The sequence below is a fragment of the Lissotriton vulgaris genome, chromosome 2_1, assembly GCF_964263255.1.
Source record: "Lissotriton vulgaris chromosome 2_1, aLisVul1.2, whole genome shotgun sequence".
In the NCBI taxonomy this organism is placed as follows: Eukaryota; Metazoa; Chordata; class Amphibia; order Caudata; family Salamandridae; genus Lissotriton; species Lissotriton vulgaris.
In genome coordinates, this window is record NC_141687.1 from 1,457,040,733 (window position 1) to 1,457,061,283 (window position 20,551).

Consider the following 20,551-nt stretch of genomic DNA (forward strand, 5'->3'; position numbering starts at 1 on the left):
TTTTAATTGTGTTCTAGGGCTGCCTCAATGATCCATGACTGACAAAGAGAAAAAAGACAGAAAAGTCACATAAGGAATGCATACATACATTTGTATTTAAAAGTCTATTACGTGTCAAGAGGAGGTCTTTCCAGGCTCTTTAAACAAAAAAGGCAGGCATTTTTCTTTTGGCAACCCTACTTTATATTCCTTTTCATTAAATGCATTCTCACAGTACAGCAGTAATTGTAAAATACAAATGTAAGGAACAGGCAGAGTGGGGGCCCAGGGGGTACTGGAACCAGGCAAAAAAACTAAGCCTCTGTAACCAGTTTACAAAGGCCTGTAAATATGCAAATGGTCTTTAAAGACCTGTGAAAAACTTGGGGGGCTGGAGATGACTACAGACACTGCCCAGCCGAGCCCCCAGCAGCTCGAGCTTCACTGCAGCAGCAGCCCTGCTGAGACACACGATGAGGGAGGTGGGGGGCTGAAGCCCTTGGGCCTGGGCAGAAGTGTAACTGTGAAGGCGCGACCCACTTTGCATCGCTCCACGGCCCCCCTGGTCGTCACGCCCCACAGTTTGAAGACCCCTGATGTAGAGAAACAAATGCAAAAAGAACTATTGATGGACAGATTGCAGAACAGTGTCATACATTCACCCCGGTGCAGAGATCTGGGCCTAAATCCATAGTTTTTTTGCTCACCATGCCATTCCAGTTTGGACCCCGCCATATGCAAATCAGTCTTGACCCTGCGCCCAATGGGAACAGTCCAGCCCGAACTGCCAGGCCAGGTCCTCCCTGGACTGGAAACAAGTATCCTAGGACCGGTTTCGGGGTTTCACCGCTCTTCAGCCGGGATACTTAATTCCAGTGGCATGGAGAGCACGGGACTCACGTCTGAGCATAACTGTCCCACTCGGGTGACAAATGCAAAAAGAACTATTGATGGGCAGAATGCAGAACAATGTCATACATTCACCCCAGTACAGAGATCTGGGTCTAAATCCATCGTTTTTTTGCTCACCATGCCATTCCAGTTTGGACCCAGCCATATGCAAATCAGTCTTGACCCTGCTCCCAATGGGAACAGTCCAGCCCGAACTGCCAGGTAGAAACAAGGCATAATATATGGCCCCAACAGTGTATACTTGTCATCTCCCGTTGCCTTACATAACCACCAAGAGCAGAGAAGAGGGAGGCAGAAAAGTTCTCAGTGGCGCATCAGTCTTTCATCTGCTACCTTTGTAGTGTCACTTCCACCTATGAGTCGGGTTCGGAGGATGATAGCGGGCAGATCATGACGCTGTCTCTGTCAGTACACCACATGTTACAGTGGGGTGGGGTCGCTTGGCCCAGGAATCTCCACCATTTCACACTGGAGAACCTGGCACATGCTTAGGGCGCTGGCACCAGTCATTCCTAGATCGACCAGTACCCATCCCAGAAGACACAGGAGAGGTTAATGGGGAGAGATGGACTTCTCCATGTGACACCCGAATATACTGCTGCTGCAACCCGAGTAAACCTGGTGTACCAGGTACATGATGGAGAGACAATCTCATGCAGCAAGCACTTTGATAAATTCTTCTGGTACACTAATCATAAACAATATACAATTAGACTAACGTATTGCTGCATATTTTAGTGCATACTTGATTTTTAAATATGTATTGGGCATTCCATTTTGCAAAACATGCACCTCACTGGTGATGTTAAACAGACAGTGCAGTTTCCACATGCAGTTCCTGAGAAATTGTTTCTGATCACGGGTACAATATTTTTTTCTCCATTAGAGCCTGCTTTTTCCCAGCCAACCTCCACAGCCTACGGGACACTTTTCTGTTTCTTCTAATGGGGAATTGACAATCACGGAAGTGCAGAGTGGAGATGCTGGCTACTATATTTGTCAAGCCATCAGTGTTGCTGGGAGCATCTTGGCCAAAGCCCTCTTGGAGGTTGAGGATGGTGAGTACATGGAAGGATATAACGAATGCATTTCTTATGAGGTGTAATTATATTTGGTTTCTGAAGCTCTATCTCTGGCAGAATATAATATTTTGTATATGTCAGTGGGGCTAACAGATGCCCCACTTGAAAGCGATCTGGGCATTTGCAAATACCGGACACCAAATACATTATTCACAAAATATTAATTAGTCAATTAAAATAAAAAAAAATGTTTGCCTAAAACAGAGCATTTAAAGCAAAAGGAATAGGGTCAGCTTTGCTATCAAAATTGAAGCTCCCAGTACATGTTTATGTAACTTTTTAATGTGACTCTTGTGTGATTTTGCAACGTTCAACATAAACGTTCCACACCGAGAGGCCTAGCTATGGTGATCTCTGAAAAACATTTCTGGCGTCTTTGCCTCTGATTTCAACATATTCCTAAGATACCTCTGATGGATCAGTCAGGCGTCACAGAAAACAAAATACCAATGTGTTTCCTTAGCATTCATATGCATATCATAGCAATTGAAAAAGCAAGCTAAAAGCCATGAAATCAAGATGTCCAGTGCCAATATATTTTTCTATTGTGCTTTGACTTAAACAATACCTTCTGATACCCGTGTCTTACAGCTATTGATGACTCGACGTCTTGGCCCACCTTTCGATCCTAAATGCTTGAATGCAATTTGCATGCCCAGCTATCCACAGTTTTAGGTGAACTTGATCTTCTGTGAGCCCTGCCACTGAACCTGCGTTCTGTTCTGTTAAAAAGAACTTTCCAGAAGCATGACGGATTTGTCTGCCTTTCCATTTGGGTCTTCTTGTTCGTCTGGTTGATCACCCTACTTACTTTAATGTGTTTTATGACCTTCGGATTTCTGGCTTCATATCAGGGCTCAAGGACCAGCTACTATGCTCTCAACCTCTCCCACAATACCTCACATTTATCAGCTCCGTTACTAGTCTTGCACCATGGGTTTGAATCTCTCATATCTTCTTTTATATGTTGTTTGCTTCTGAGCTAGCTGTGATACGTTGATTGAAAGTTATTGCGCCTCTACTCATATTGCCCTGCACAAGCCCCATCTCTCCACTTCAGCTACCTATCTCTCTTGAAAGGCTCGTGAAACATTTTTACAGAAGCAAATAACTTTTAGATATCAGTCTGACTTGTGATCTGCTTCACTTGTTTTAATTCTAAACATTGCAAAACGCAAGAGTTTGGGACACACTGCAAGGAAACATGTTAAATGCTGCTATCTTCCTGGGGATCGCACTGCTGAATCAACTTGACGGTATCGCCTGCTTTAGACTAATTTGCGCCGTGTTTTAAATCTGCTCGCCTGCATTTCACCAATTTGCGCAGTGTTTGTTTTTGATAATCTCATAGCCCTCAGCGCTTGTGACTATAGCGCCGCCCGCCCTGCACTACATTTAAACTGTATTGGCCCACCTGGCAGCAACGTGCATTATTGGTTTAATTCTCGCTGGCGACCTACTGCCCCTGCCTCGCCTCCCCTCTGACCTCCATCTTGTTTGCTGTTGTTGTTTTCCCTGCCCCTCCTCCCCGCTACCGCCTCCCAGCTGCTGACCCTCCCACCCACGTTCACAGAGCCTACCTCGTCCTCTCAGCCCCTGTGACCGCCCGGACTCGCTCCTGACCGGTTGCTCCCTCCTTGCTCCTCTCCCTATACTGCTGCTATCTTCCTGGGGATCGCACTGCTGAATCAACTTGACGGTATCGCCTGCTTTAGACTAATTTGCGCCGTGTTTTAAATCTGCTCGCCTGCATTTCACCAATTTGCGCAGTGTTTGTTTTTGATAATCTCATAGCCCTCAGCGCTTGAAGACTATAGCGCCGCCCGCCCTGCACTACATTTAAACTGTATTGGCCCACCTGGCAGCAACGTGCATTATTGGTTTAATTCTCGCTGGCGACCTACTGCCCCTGCCTCGCCTCCCCTCTGACCTCCATCTTGTTTGCTGTTGTTGTTTTCCCTGCCCCTCCTCCCCGCTACCGCCTCCCAGCTGCTGACCCTCCCACGCTCCGCCCCCTCCACCATCCATTTATGGCCAATGCCTCCACGCGCAGCGTCCACGCGCTTCGGACACGCCGAAGGTGCGCCAAAGGTAAGCCCGTCTACGCCCGTCCGCGCCTGGACCGCGCCTAGCGCCAGACCCCCTGCCCCTCGCGCTGCCCAGCCCCCCCGCGTTACCTACGATGCCGCCACCCTCCTAGCCCTTAACCCCGGTCGCGCCCCCAACTGCGTCCAAGCCGCTCCTGGACGCACCCATGGACCGTTCTCCTGCTCCTCCTGCAAATTTAGCGGCACCGACAACATCTCCGCTACGACCACACCACAGATTCCCGACCCCAACCACCTAGAATGCATCCTTCTCAACACCCGCTCGGTCCACAGGCACGCCATTGACCTTTGGAACCTACTAGACACCATCTCCCCTGACGTCGCCTTCCTAACGGAAACATGGATGAACGCTTCCTCCGCCCCTGACATCGCCATCGCTATCCCTGATGACTATAAGATCACACGCAAGGACCGCACCGACCATACAGGAGGTGGAATCGCTATCGTCCATAAGAAAACAATCCGCATCTCAACCAGCTCCGATGCCAACCTCGCCAACTCCGAACACCTTCACTTCCAGATCCACATCGACCCCAAGACCACACTCAGAGGCACCCTCCTCTACAGACCACCAGGACCACGCGCAAAATTCAGTGAAGACATCACGGACTTCATCACCCCACACGCGCTCCCCTCCAAAGATTACATCCTTCTGGGAGACCTCAACTTCCACCTTGAAAAGATCAACGACCGCAACACCGCCACCCTCTTGGACAACCTCGCCAACCTCGGACTTAAACAACTGGTCACCTCCCCCACCCACATCGCAGGTCACACTCTCGACCCCATCTTCACCTCCAGCAACCATGTCTCCTTCAGCCACACTACGGATCTCCTCTGGACTGACCACAGCTGCGTTCACTTCACCTACAACAAGCCGAAACCCATCAACCACCCCCAACCAACTCTGCAAAGAAACTGGAACAAAACCACCACAGAGCAGATCTCCACATCACTCCTTCAAACCTCCCCAGCCCTCTCTTCTAACGCCAACGAAGCCGCCTCCAACCTCACCCTTTGGCTATCCAACACCGCCGACACCTTAGCACCACTGAAAAAACGTCAACACAAACTTGGCTTCAAGAAGGCCTCATGGTTCAACGACAACCTCAAGAAATCCAAGAAACTGTGCCGCTCCCTTGAAAAGGCCTGGAAAAAAGACCCATCCACCAGCAACAAGGACGCCTTCAAAAGCGCCATCCGTACTCACCACCAACTGATCCGAAAAGCCAAGAAAACAGCATTCAAAGATTGACTTGACAACAACGCCCACAACAGCAAGGAACTTTTCAACATCGTCAAGGAATTTTCCAACCCCTCGGCCAACTCCAACGACATCACCCCCTCTCAAACCCTCTGCGATTCCCTAGCCTCTTTTTTCCACAACAAGATTGCTGACATCCACAACAGCTTTGACAACCAACCCGGAAGGCTACCCACCCTACCATCAGCTGACCATCTTCCCCCCGTTAACACCCTTAACGCCTGGAACCCAATCTCCACTGAGGACACCATCCGCCTGATGAATTCCATCCACTCTGGATCCCCCACAGACCCATGCCCCCACCACATCTTCAACAAAGCAGACTCCGTCATAGCTCCGCACCTCCGAGACGTCATCAACTGTTCCTTCAACTCCGCTACCTTCCCAGAAGAATGGAAACACGCTGAACTCACCGCCCTTCTGAAAAAACCAACAGCAGACCCCACCGAACTCAAAAACTACCGCCCCATCTCGCTTCTTCCATTCCCGGCCAAAGTCATTGAGAAAGCTGTCAACAACCAGCTCGCCGCCTTCCTCGAAGCCAACAAATCACTCGACCCCTCACAATCAGGCTTCCGAGCCAAACACAGCACTGAGACCGCACTCATCGCAGCAACAGACGACATTCGAACTCTACTGGACAATGGAGACACAGTCGCCCTCATCCTCCTCGACCTCTCTGCAGCCTTCGACACAGTCTGCCACAGCACCCTTTTACAACGCCTCAGAAACATCGGAATCCAAGGAAAGGCACTGGAATGGATCACCTCGTTCCTCACCGGAAGAACCCAGAGAGTCCGCCTCCCACCATTCAAGTCCGAGACCTCTGAAATCATCTGCGGCGTACCACAAGGATCCTCACTCAGTCCCACCCTCTTCAACGTATACATGAGCCCCTTCGCGGCCATCGCCCGCCAACACAACCTCAACATCATCTCTTACGCGGATGACACTTAACTGATCCTATCTCTCACCAAGGACCCCAGCACCGCCAAAACTAACCTACACGAAGGAATGAAAGAAGTCGCCGAATGGATGAAACAAAGCCGTCTGAAACTGAACTCAGACAAAACAGAAGTCCTCATCTTAGGTAAATCCCCCTCTGCATGGGACGACTCCTGGTGGCCAGAAGCACTCGGAAATGCACCCATCCCGACAGACCACGCACGGAACCTTGGCGTCATCCTGGATTCTTCACTCTCAATGAACAGACAAGTCAGCGCCGTATCCTCTTCCTGCTTTAACATTCTTCGCATGCTCAGAAAAACATTTCGCTGGATCCCCTCCGAAACAAGGAAAACAGTCACCCACGCTCTAGTCACGAGCCGACTGGACTACGGAAACACCCTCTACGCAGGTACCACCGCTAAACTCCAGAAGAAACTACAACGAATCCAAAACGCCTCAGCCAGGCTCATATTAGACATCCCACGCAACGAACACATCTCTGGTCACCTTAAAGACCTCCACTGGCTACCCGTCAATAAGAGGATTACTTTCCGACTGCTTACCCACGCACACAAATCACTCTACGACATCGGACCAGATTGCCTCAACTCTCGACTGTCCTTCTACACCCCCTCCCGCCAACTTCGCTCTTCCAGACAAGCCTTCGCCACTGTACCTCGCATCAACAAGACCACCATGGGAGGCAGATCCTTCTCATACCTGGCTGCCAAAACATGGAACTCACTCCCCGCTTACCTTCGCCTCACCCAGAATCACCTAGCGTTCAGAAAGCAGCTTAAAACGTGGATATTTGACAAATAATCCACCTCCCCTTCCTAAGCGCCTTGAAACCCTCTGGGTATGTAGTGCGCTATATAAATGTTATGACTTGACTTGACTTGACTAGCAACGTGAAGTCACTTTGTCCCAGTGTCCAGGCTCGGCAAAAGAGGTGGAACGGTCCCAGCATGTAACAACCTGGCCCTCGTAAAAAGTCATAACTGCAATTCTGTCAGTGGGCGTTGCCAGTTGCCACTGTACAATCTATTCCCTACTACATAATACATAAACTCAGTTAGAAGTACATTCTACTCTTTGGTTCTTTACATCTCTTATGTTTTTTCAGCCGTGGCACTGAAACAAGCTGTATAGAACAAAAGTACGTACAAGTCAGAAAACTGATCTTACCAGGAGCCAGATTGAAATCACTTCTCTCAAACATTCCAAAAGTAATAAGAAAAGAAAAAACATTGTTTTTTGTACTATACTTGCTAAAATACGCGTTTGTTTCATGGTACTAAGAAGATGTGGCTAAAAATGTTTTCATATATGATTGTTTCTCATAAAAAATAATTAGAACGTGAATTTTTCACAGATCGGCATAAATGGTAGGGAAACAAACATTCTTTGCATTTTCTGTCCACGTTTTTGATTGATTAATTAAAAATACATAAAGAACATTGGATGTGCAAGAAACAGACTCTAAGTCATGCATTTCAGTCCAAACAGATCTCGTGTTTCATGGAAACATTGAAAGTTATCATTGACATCTGAACACTGCCAGCCCAATTTAATCCATCCAAAATACGTAAACCTTATATTATATTTTGGAAATGTGACTTCTAGTATTAGTCTTCAGATAACATTTGTGCTATGATATCGTATTTTGCACGTGGGTCAAACTAAGCTGTCTACTATCATCCCATGGATTCTTCAAAGTGACGCTCCAAAATGGATGACTTTCAAAACTCTCATCCACACTATACTCAGCATCATTCACGAATTTACTTTCTGAATAAACGATATATTCCCCAAAAAATATTCAATGCTTAGCCTGTCCAAAGCATCTTCCTGTTATGCTTAAAACTGGACAGATCTCCCAGCTACTTGAGAAGACGAAACTTGATACAAACCAAATTGTCAGTTATCACTCCACCACACACTCATCCTCCTTCAAGTACAATGGAAGAAAAAGCTATTGCTGTTGAACTACATAAACAGTCAACTCCAGTGTCTACTTCATTACTATGGATGGAATTTCAGAGTAGGCTGTAGGATAGATACAACTACCATTCATCCATGGCCCAAATGCCCACATTATTGACCGCAGTGATTACTGCCTCTTGGTTTGATTTGTAAGAGGCCTACAAATCCATCGACAACAAAACACTGTTAAATAACCAAGCAGGGTTTCAAAAATTGAAATCAATTCAGTCGATGAAATCCTACAGGGTGTGCTGAATTCCCTTAGTGATCCATTATCTCTCCAGTTGCCTTCCCCCTGTGCATGAAGCCTCTCTGATTACTATAGGCCAATTGCAACAACAGCCTACGCCAATGCAATGACGATAATTATCTCTACATGAAAAAATCACCAATCAACACTAGCTGATGTGTAAATTGTATTTCCCTCATTCAAACCTAGATATTGAGTACCTGCCTCCTTAAAGCTGAAACACAGCAGGGCTTACATCATCAACATTGAACTTAGCTCCATACATGCTTGGGTTTAATGGCAGTTCACCAACACTACCTTGAGAGCTCAACCGCTTAGGCAATTTCAAAGTCACTTTGATTTATCATTGGCAGACTCCTCTCCATCAGACCCCACCTCATTACAAAGACAGCGATAATGATTCCACCAATCCCATCTCCGACAAGCAAAGCCCTTTCTTCAAGAAGCAGTTTTCAGAACCACTGTGCAAGCCCTCTTCATATCACATCTTGAAGGTGGCAACACACTTTTGCTGCACTTTATAGCTCAACACTTGAGGACTATGGAGAGAATTCTATGGGCAAACATATAATGAATCAAAGCCTCTAATGAAGTTGAACCATGACACTTCAACAAAAAAAGAGAGGTCAGGTCAGTTTTAGAACTGCCACAAAACTGGAGCAAAGTTTAGAAGAGTAACACACTCACTCACATCGAGTAGGAAGGCCCTCACACACCGACCTAGTCAGTGTCATGCTTCATCACTGGGCCCCACCAAAGAGGCCGAGTGCCTCTTTGGTGTGCTGCGACGCCAGAAAGACTGCGGAGCTGGTTGTGTGAGAAGGGCGTGATGTGAAAATAACTACAAATAAAAGTGCCTAAGAGGGTATCGAATTTTTTTTTATTTTAATGAGTGATCCCTAAGACACAGGTGAGTAGTATTTATGTGTCTGAATTTACATGCCAAGGTTTTAGGATTGGTTAAATTCAGCTAAATACAACAAAGTCAGTCAACATGTTTCTGCCATACGGGTGGTTTCAATTTACCAAGGCATTCATCAGGACTATACCCCGGCGGTATGGACTCTCTAATCGTCCACCCTAACCTGGGAACGTGAAAGTGAAAATAAAAAGGTGAAAAAAGTGCTTAAAAAATTAGAAGAGCGGGTAGCTCATTCTAAAGAAAAAGAACTCCAAATTCAGGAGTGTCTCAGCACTTTAAAATAGGGCGCTACTTGCACCATGGGTCTCGGGAGGGGGGTTGGAGCGCACCTGGCACATTGCCCTCAGCGCTCACAGCCCGCTCTGAACCTTCAGATTGCCTCGAAACCGGACCCCGACGATGTGGCAGTTCTAAAACTGACCTGACCTCTCTTTTTTTGTAGAAGTGCATTTAACCGGGGACTGAGAGAGTGTCCTTGAATCTCCCTATCTCTCCCTTTGTTGTAATATGTTGAACCATGACAACCAACAATGACAGAGCCACACAGGCTCCTTCAACAGGCATGAATCATCTTTAAGCCCTCATTCCTCACCTACAGAGCTGTAAGTACTAAGAAGCCAAAACTACCTTTCTGAAATCTCGCCATCTGAGGTTGCTAACATAACACTCAAAGCCAACACATAGCCATGCTTGAAATTAAAAGGTGCAAGTAAGAAAAGGTAAAGACAAGCATTTTCAACGTATGCACTGGAAAAAATACCAGCAACAATCTAGAAATACACCTTTAGTGCTCCATTTCTGAAAAGAGACGAAAATACAGCAATTTGAAGGAATACCTCACCTGCCATTGAAAATAAATTCTGCCTTTAATCTGAGCAATTGTGGATCATGAAGCACCGACCTCAACTATGACTGAATAGTCCTTGTACATATAGTATGTGTTCCATTGCAGCTAGGTTGGTGCTATCAATTTACATGTAAATATGCACTCAGGTCAATTATTGCTAACATTTGGTGAAGTAGGTTGATATCTGGTTCAGCACCACATTATAGTACCTTCTCTCAGTAAGCAAATAAAAATGGTTGACTCTGGTGTTCCCAATACTTCCTAAACTATCCATTGTATTGGGATGAACTTTACCTCTTCTTGCTCAAATCGTATTTTTCTTTTTTTTATTTAGTTCTCATAACCAAACCCACTTGACCCAATCATCAATAGTAGCCGCACAAACTCCTACACCCAACCAAGGTGAAGAAAGGAGCCATTACTTTTCGCGCAGGGTCTTAGGGCATTTCTCAGCTTTGAACCAGCGAGGAAAGGAGTATACAAGTGGTGTTCTTAATCACAGGACCTCTTCATGTCTATTTCACAACCATTCTACCTCCGGGAACCAGAAGTCAGCTTTACTTTTGCCCTCTTGCTTCCCTCAATCCATTAAATAGATTTTGTTTACTTGCACCAACCAGTTTTCTAACTTAAGGGAGTCGTCACTACATTTTTTACAAATAACATGCCTCGATATTATTATCAAATACAAAATATTCAGCTAGATACATGAAGCCAAATTGCGATCGCAATAGCTGCGATTTAGCTATTGCGATCGCAATTAGAAGAAAAGGAATTCATGATAGTGAAAATACCAAAATTGCGAATTCGCAAAATAAAAATTGCGAGTCCGCAAATAAATTCGCAGAATCCTGGAACAAGCCCATTTGCGATTCTGAAATAGCGAGAAACCATGGATTCTGCGAAATCATTTGCGAACTCGCAAAGTATTCGCAATCGCTATTCATGAAAAATCACTGATTGCGAAAAACCCGAAAATCGCTATTTGCGACGCGCAAATTAAGGAGAACCCAAACCAGGTGGTAACCAGTAAGGAATTAAAAAATAAATAAAAACTTTAGCAAACTACCAACAGGTGCAGGCCTGACCAAACACACTTAAGGACAAGCAGCTGGAGCCTGAGGACTCTCACAATGCCAGGACTCTACATGGTGGTTACAAGGCGAAGGCTACAGCGAGCAGCACAGAACAGACGTAGGATCCAGGAGCGGATATTCCGTCAGCGGGTCAACCTTCTGGGCCAAACCAGGGAGCAAATTTACACTAAGTTCCGCCTAAATGGGGCAATGATCATCAAGCTAATCCGGGACCTAGTCCCCCTGATGCAGCACCCAACAAGGAGGACCAATGCCTTTCCCACCCATGCTCAGGTATTGTGCAGCCTGCACCTACTGGCCTCTGGAAGCTTTCAGGGGATAGTCGCTGTTGCAGGGGGGATATCCCAGCCCCCCATGTCCCGCTGCCTTTTCCTGGAGGCCATGCTGACCCGGCTACACCACTACATCTCATTCCCCACCAGCCAACAGGACTTGAATGACACCAAGCTGCAATTTTACAACGTAGCACAATTTCCACATATAATAGGATGCATTGACTGTACCCACATCCACATCTGCCAACCAGCACAAACGGAATACATGTATCGCAACCACAAGTCCTACCACTCCTTCAATATCCAGATGGTGTGCAATGCAAAGACAATCATCACGGACATAGTGGCACAGTACCCGGGGAGCACACATGACTCCTTCATATTCCGGCACAGTGGCATTCACACACGACTGGGCAGGGGAGACTTTGGTGAAGGACACCTACTGGGTAAGTACACATGCCCCACAATATTACACTGTGATAATTTAGCTGCGCAGCACAGGCACTCACCCTCTGCTCCTATCATTCAGGTGACAGCGGCTACGCTCTCCGTGAGTACCTCCTCTCACCATACCTCAACCCTGCAACACCCCAGCAACGTCGTTACAATGCAGCACACATACGCACAAGAAATTGCATTGAGAGGACATTTGGCCTTTTGAAGAGCAGATTCCGCATACTGCACAAGACTGGTGGGGCCATCAAATACGAGCCAGAGGTCTGCTGCCGCATCATGGCAGTGTGTGCAATCCTCCACAACATTGCTACCAAGCGCAGGATACCTGTAGACATCTCTGGCAGTGAGTCGGAAGAGGACAACCGACCACCTGCACATGTGCGTCACGCACGCGGTGAGAATCCTGCAGAAGGACACAGGCGCCACAACCAAATCTGCATGAACTATTTCTAGTGCACCCACTCCCCACACCCATTACTTAACTCATGCATGACAACATTAATAATGACATGAGTCAGATTAAGTTATTCAGAATATTTGTAATTGTTACAGCACAATAAACTGGGCATTCCCCAAACTGGTAAATGAATGACATATTGCGTCATATGTCTGTTCTTCAGGAGGGCATGCTTGTAGGGGCAGCATGGCCCCTCATGCAAATGTTCTACTGTTCAGTGCCGCCTCCGGGTAGTTGCTTCCAACCTCCTCTCAACATCCTCCTCCTGATTCGGTCGTGAGGCAGCAGAGAGCCTGCTGCTGCGGCGGGGTGCTACCACCGGTGGAACGGACTGGCTGCTATGGCTGGATGTAGCCTCACTGGTGTCTTCAGCCCCCCCGCCTGGCCATGGCCGGTAGCCTGCATGCCCTGCACTGCTGTTGACACCTGCTCCAGAGCTCTCGCGACGTCCTGGCAGCACTGGACCATTTGGACCTGCATGGCCAAGGAGCGTCGCGAGAGCTGGGAGGTCACGTTCCCAATAATGTAGTTGGACCGCGTGTATGCTGACAGGCGGGTCAGCAGCTGGCGGTGTTTGCGGCGGTTGAGATCCCGCTGGCTGTACATGGCCTGTGTGTTGGACTCCATAGCAGCTGTTATCCTCTCCCTGCGGTCTGACATTTGTGCTACATTTCGGGCGGTATTGTTCAGTTGGAGGTGGATAGCCGCAAGATGACGGGCCTGGGTTTGATGCACATGTAGCATTCAGTGCTCAATGGAGAGCCCACCTGGCTGCACGTTTTGGCCCCTGCCAGCGCGGGAATTGTTGTTGCGCTGCTCCCTCACCAGTCCGCTTGTCTGGCTCCTCACAGCCGCAGGGCGGCGGGTTGGTTGACGAACTGCTGCTGGTGTTGCAGGCCCCACTGGTGGTTGTGTGACGTGCGGTGGTACTGTAGCGCCTGTTGGCACAGGGGTGGCACTGGCCACAGGGGCAGGTGGTGGAATGACCGCTGGTGCAGCAGCTTGCCCTGATGGTCCGGGCTGTGGGGATAGATGTGTGTCTCCCTCTGTGTCCTCCGTGATGTCCTCAATTACCAGGGCATCGCTGTCTGTGCTGGGGACTTCAGCGCCACCTGTGATGTAAAGTGGACGTTGATTAGTGACATGTTTCTTACACATTTAGGCTTCCTACATGCATGCAGACTACCATTCCCTGACTCGCTGCAGATTGACTCTCACTAAACATGTCTGGCTTTATAGGGCAAGATGGTAAATGTGGTCAGAGTACATGTCCCACAATGCAATAGCGCTTTAGTGGTGTGCTTTGGCTGCATGACTGGGGTTTGATATGGGATGCTCTGGAGTCATGGACATTGTTAGGGGACAGGGGGTCGCAGTCGCATGGCACTTACCAGGTGTGTCTTGGGTGGGTCGGGAGGAGTCCAGCTGGATCACACCCACGCATGCCTGCGGATTGATGGTGTCCTCCACTCGGTCCTCCAGTGGTGTGTTCGGTGGGACAGTGGGCTCCCCTCCAACTGTCGCCACACGCTCCGCCAGCCTCTCCGCTATCTTCTCCTTTGCCCGCCCTCTGAGGTCACACCAACGCTTTTTGAGCTTGTCCACGGAGCGCTGGGTCACCCCCACAGAGTTCACTTTTGGGCAGATGCGCAACCATATCTGCCTTTTATCGGCCTCATGCACCCTTCTGGAGTCTTTACCGAAGAGCCGATTGTGGTCCTTGCAGACTCCTTCAATCAGAAATTCGAGCTCTTGCTCTGAAAATTTTATTTTCCTTTTTCTCCCACTCGAAGATCCACCTGCTGCTTCCTTTGACATGCTTGCCACTGGGGTGTCTCCTGGTTTACTCCTGTAGGCACACTGGAGGGGAGCTCTGACACTGCTGCTTCAACTTCAGGCTCTCACTGCTGAGTGAGGGTGGAACCTGCCTACTTCCTGGTTGTGATGCCATCACTGTGCTCAGGATGCGACTTCCCGTTTTTGCGATCTCGCAGTTAGCGAGCTCGCAATTTGGGATCTCGGAGTTAGCGAGAGCGCAATTTGCGATTTCGGTAATTGCGAGATCGCAATTTCAACACGGGTATCGGCCGATTCTGCGAATATTTACCGATTTTTGGGGACTCGCAATCGCCGACTGCGGCCGATTGTGATTCGCTTTTTTTTCTCGCAAATATTCATGAATGCCATTCTGCGATTTCTCAATTGCGATTCGCATTTTCTCGCAATTTAGAAATTGCAGAATTTGACATTGATGAATCTGGCTGTATGTTCCTTCTCTTCCAGGTAGTTGGTTCTTCCTACATTGCTAGGGTTATCCAAAACAAAACCAGATGGGTGAGTACCTTGATATTTTTGTTGATAATTTCCGATATAGCTGAATTTGCAACTCCCAAGAATACTTCCAATCCAGGGCATTCCAGGAACATGTGACGATCATCCGCCCTGACCAAGTTGCACTTCTTACAGCACTTTTCAGACATACCGCAGATCTTCGAGTGCTTATACGGAGTCCAGTGAACCCTGTGTAATGTAAACACTTCAATTCAATTCAAAAATGCTTTATTCGGTATATATATATATATATATATAACCATATAGCAAACAAGGCATAAAACTTTACATTACAGTACATATAGAAAATAAAATAAAGTTTTCTGTAGTAAGATAGGCCTTACAGTGTCTGTACATAAGCATAAGACAATTTTTCTGGAAAAGAGCGAGTATGAGATTGAAAAACATTTTAAATACATGTGCAAAATTCGCAGTAAAGTTATTCGTGCCAACCTAAAAATGAATATATACGAATTCCTTAAAAAAACACATGTGCAAAACTCGCAATAATAAAGTGCATTTTCCGCAGTAATGCATGTGCAAAAAATTGCAATATTAAAGTGGCTCATGCTAATAAACAGCACCTATGGGCTCATTTCTCATACTAAAAGTATCATAAAGTGGAACCTAATAATTCATGTTCATATAATGATTGATTTCCTTACAGATACACATTTTAAAATATATGTAGCTACATAAAAGCATACATCCGTGCTTCTCAGTTCAAACATTATCTGCAGTGCATCCTTAGTTGTTCTTATTTTGTACTTTAAAAGAATGGGCTTTAAATATAATTTCCTTAAAAAGATATAAAATGTACAAAAAAGCATAAAATGACAGCAACTCTGTTTGGATATGCTGTCACAAGGACAAGAGGAAGTACTGTTCCGTCTGGTATAAGGGAAAGCTACAAGATGATGCACAGTGCCTAATTTGAACCATGTCAGTACAAAGCGATGAGAGCTTCTTGTGACTTCTGTCAGATATGGCTGGAAACCTTCGCTTACATTATGCTCCTGGTAGAAAACAAAGGTGCGTTGTTTTGCATATTTGACAGCCCTGACCTTCTCTGTATGTTCTAAAAAGGATTCCTTAAGCTCTTTTTTGGATATGGAGGCACCCTGTTCTATTTCCAGGAAAGGATCTAGATCAAAAAGTAACTTGTACCAAAACCGAATATGTCTAAGCCATGGGATGCGCATACAATACTCAAGCTTTAGACAGTCTTTAATTACATTTTGTGTGAATTTAGTTTCGGTTTTGGACCATATAGACCACCATAAAGTCAGCGGACGCAGGGCTGCTAAACCCCTGATATGATGTAGGCCTACTTCCCTGTAAATTAGCTCAGTGGAGGCAGATACAGGGGTACACAGCAGGCGGTTCAAAAATAAATTTTCCTCTTGTTGGATCAGCTTGCCGCTGTGGATGTGATGTCCCCATACGCCTGCCCCATATAGTGTAGATGTCAAACACCTTGTGTTGTAGATATAAACCATGTCCTTTATTCAACGGCTCTCCAATTTGGCGGCAAATCTAAAACTACTATTTGTATTCCTGACCAATTTTAGCCGTACACTCTCTTGCTCGTTGGTCCAGCCCCCGTCTACAGAAAATATAATGCCAAGGTAAGAGAATTTCTTAACAGTTTCTAACTTTACGTTTTCTAAATAGAAGGTCCTATTTTGCTTAGTCTTCTTCCCACATGACATTATAAAAGTTTTATCTTTGTTAATTAGCAATTTCCTGCTGGCTATAAACGTCTGAAATTTATCAATGAGGCGTTGGAGACCAATTTGGGTGCGTGATAGGAGGACCGCATCTGCTGCGTACAACAGGATTGGGATAGGCTCGCCATCAATTAGGTGTGCGTCTGCTGCGATCATTCTGAGAGTTGAATCTATCTGATTAATAAATAAAGAAAATAAAAGCGGTGCTAAAACGCAACCTTGCCTAATGCCTCTGTTGACTTTAAAAAAGGGGTGCACTCACCGGCAGGGCCGAAGCGCACTTTACTCGTCAATCTTTCGTACAATCTAGCCAGGAAATATATATTCTCCTTTGGTGCATCCATTTCCAATAAAAGTGAATGTTCAACTAAATCAAAAGCAGAACTTAAATCCGCAAAACATAAAAAAAGGTTTCCTTCTTTTACTGTTGTGTATTTGTTAATAATAAGGTCAAGGTTTATGCATTGCTCCATTGTACCCATCCCCCTTCTGAACCCGTACTGTACCGGCTATAAGATAGTTTCCTCCTCTGCCCATGTTTCTAATCTATCTAAGAGGATTCTACTTAGTACTTTAATCGACGAGTCAAGAAGGGAGATGGGACGATAATTGCATGCCTCTGTCCTGGAGTCTTTTTATAAAGGGGGATAATGATGGATTGGCCCAAAGTCAGTGGAAGGTTCACTTCAATTGCAGCATTGAAAAAGCGTGTTAAGATGGGTGCCCATAGGTTCATCTCATGCTTGTATAAGTCCACGGGCACACCATCGGGGCCCGGGGCTTTGCCACCATTGCTCTTTTCTAAACCCTCCTGGACTTCATCAAAACCAATGAATAGCGGAAAAATCGGCCATTTACCATTAGGGTCCATTTCGGATTCTAAAATCAACCCATCCAAATTAAAAACCTTTGAGAAATGATCTATTCATGCATTGCAGTTAACATGGGAAGTTATTACGGGTATGTTATCATTTTTTAACAATGGGCAGTTAATAATCTCCCAAAATAGTTTGTTATTTATTGTGGTCACAGCCATATCTAAATTATACCAAGCCTCATTTTGAAGTTCTTTTTTCCGTGCCTCTAGGGTGATCTTATAATTGTGGCGCTTTTCCCTAATATGTACCACATCTCTTGGTTTTGTCGCTAAAGCCAATTTTAGTGTGGATAGAGCTTGGATACAGTCTTTGTCAAACCATCCGGTTTGTGTAGTCCTCTGTTTACGGCTCCTGCCTGTCAGTAAACCCTCTACTGTTATATTTATCTTATTAAACATAGAGAGCACAGTGGCCAAGGCCACCTCATCCCTTATACAATAACTTATTTCTGCTCTGCATTTGACTTTAACGACCGCTAGGAGCTTGTCAGGATTTACTTTGGCCCACTTAATTCTCGGCCCACTTGGTCTTACTGCTGTGATATCCCGAATTGGTTTACTATAGACTTGGGATTTGCAACCCCAGCCCAGTAATATCAAAGAAATACTGTTATGGTCGCTTACGGCCTGCTCGACTATCCATAGATTAGAATAGGCCGTACCACAAGAAACAAGGATGTAATCAATATTAGAGTTAGAGTCCCTTCCTTTAAAGGTTGGGCACTTAATGTTACCCCTTTTTTTAGCGCAGTCTAGTAATTTTAAATCCAATTTAGCGGCTAAACTGTTCAACGCTGTTCCATATGTGTTATGAGGAAAATGATTATGTATAATATTACCTCTGCCGTCATGGTCGGACAAAATGCTGCAAATCCCCTTCTGGACATCTCTACAAGCCTGTATATTAAAGTCTCCTGCCCAGAAGATAACTGGGGGGTCTTTATATTGTGCAAGGGTTTCGTCTATCGCTCTTCCTATATCCTGTACTATAGATCCCCTGCTAACATCGAAGATATTATTATAGAAGTTAACAATAACCAGGTCCTTGGCTTTATGATGCTCCAAGCATAATAACTGTGCATATGGCCCAACCTCGAAGCATCTTTCTATTTTAAATTCTGTTAGGCTGGTAGTTATCAAAGTCAGCAGACCACCCTTTGCCCTACCCGCAGCAGAGTTCACTGCATCTACGCAAAAAGATGTGCAACCTTCAACCGGGATTGGGTCTCTATGCCATGTCTCTTGGAGACAAATTATGTCGTTCCCTTGTGTAGTAAAATCCTTCCAAAAAGGGGTAGTGAGTTTCCCATTTATACCCGCTATATTCCTAGTAATGATGTTAAGTCCTTCTTCCGTGTTATCATATGAGGGGTGTTGTGAAAGTGATGTTATTAAATTATCGGGTAAACTGATGTCAGCTGCTGGCGTGTTGTTGTGTTGTACTAGTGCTCCAACCTTCAGTGTATCATTATCTAGGGCCGCACCACATTGTTTATTACCTATACTGTTAGAGGAGACCGCATTAGGGTCGGTTTCTATATTAGATGGTGACACTGGCTCTACGCAGTAAGTTATGCCCGCTTGAGCCTTGCGTCCCCTTATCGGTTTTCCGGTGTTAATGGTGTGCTTTTGGATGACATGATCCATGAGTCAGTCGTTATCCTCCATTGACCCAAAGAGCAGGTATCTGTTAGAAGTTGGAATGGAAAAACCATCTTGAAATTTTAGTTGGGCAAATGTAGTATAGGCATTAGTGTGGTGAGTAGCCCCGGGATAGTCATTTGTTTGTACATTAATATGTTTACCTGGCTGTTGTCCATAGAAAAAATGTAATGGGAACAGAGTTGTATTATACTCCCATTTGGAAGGTGGCGTTGCATTCAGGATACAATCCCGTGCCCAATCTGGTGTTCTTTAATTGATAATCACACTGTCACCCTCAATTTTCTTTTCAAGGGAGCCCAGCCAACCTACTCTCTGGGTCATAATTATCTGATTAGCCCCATACATAGGGCACCAGCAGTACTTAGAAAGCCAGTGCAGAGTTTTATTTTTAAGCATTTGATGGCTTTCAAATTGTGTGGGCTTCAATTTTGGAATATTAGCAAGGACAGCGACATAAGGGCCACATTCTGGGGGTAAGTTAATCACAGCAGGGATTGCATTTTGATTTCGGCCAGCAGGCTCCAGTCTAGCTGCATTCTTAGGTACTAAATTACCTTGCTTATTGCGTTCTTGTAATGCTGTCTGCCCTGTAACGTTAATGGAATCATTAGAAGGTAATTTTTTTGGGATGGAGTCTGGGCTAATTGTCCCTGAGCTCGTAATACCCATAGGTTCTCTACGGGCCGTTTCTTTTTAGAGGCTTTCCTTGGGGGTAGGGTGATGGATAACTACCTGACTGGGTGCACACGTACTATTCTTGCTCTCCATAGCTGTTATAATATCCCTGTTTTGGGCTAGCTTGAGGGCATCCAGATGAGCTGCAGTATTGGATTTCTCTATCTGGTTTCTAAGTTTATGTACCTCCCTAGCCATATTGTCAATTTTATCGTTAATGGGTTTCATTAGCTAAATTAATTTATTATAGACATCCTCTGGATCTAAAGTACTTGAGGGTGCCGGACTAGTGGGCTTTGACCTAATTGTCACCATATTGCCTTGGTGGGGCTTGCTAGTAACCGTATTCACTCTCGCATTTTTAGCATTTTTCGAACCCCCTCTTTTTTGACCCTTTAGTTTTCCTGTAACGGCGGGCACAATCGTAGTAACAGGGGTGTTATCTGATACCAAAATGGGGGTCCTTGACATGCGAGAACTGTCGTCTTCCGAGCCCACTTCTCGATCAGAACCTGGGGTGGCAACAGTGCTTACTCTCATAATTGAGCTTGGATTAATTTTCTCATTCGATGCTGTACTTAACCCCAGTGAGAGACGCCTTTCCGTCCGATCAATTTCATCGGCCAGGGCACTCACAGCTTTCACTAAGTAGTTATCTATAGTGTTACTAGTATCCACATGAATTGGCTG

The 20,551-nt window shown here is 45.8% G+C and overlaps 1 protein-coding gene across 1 annotated transcript in view; it reads left to right on the forward strand.

Moving 5' to 3' along the window:
• Nucleotides 1–20,551, forward strand: part of LOC147732751 (roundabout homolog 2-like) — a 1,033,034-nt gene that overhangs the window by 508,767 nt on the left and 503,716 nt on the right. Inside the window, exon 8 of the mRNA XM_086957318.1 lies at nucleotides 1,778–1,949. Coding sequence (XP_086813444.1) covers nucleotides 1,778–1,949 — 172 coding nt within the window. The remainder of the gene's footprint in view (nucleotides 1–1,777; nucleotides 1,950–20,551) is intronic.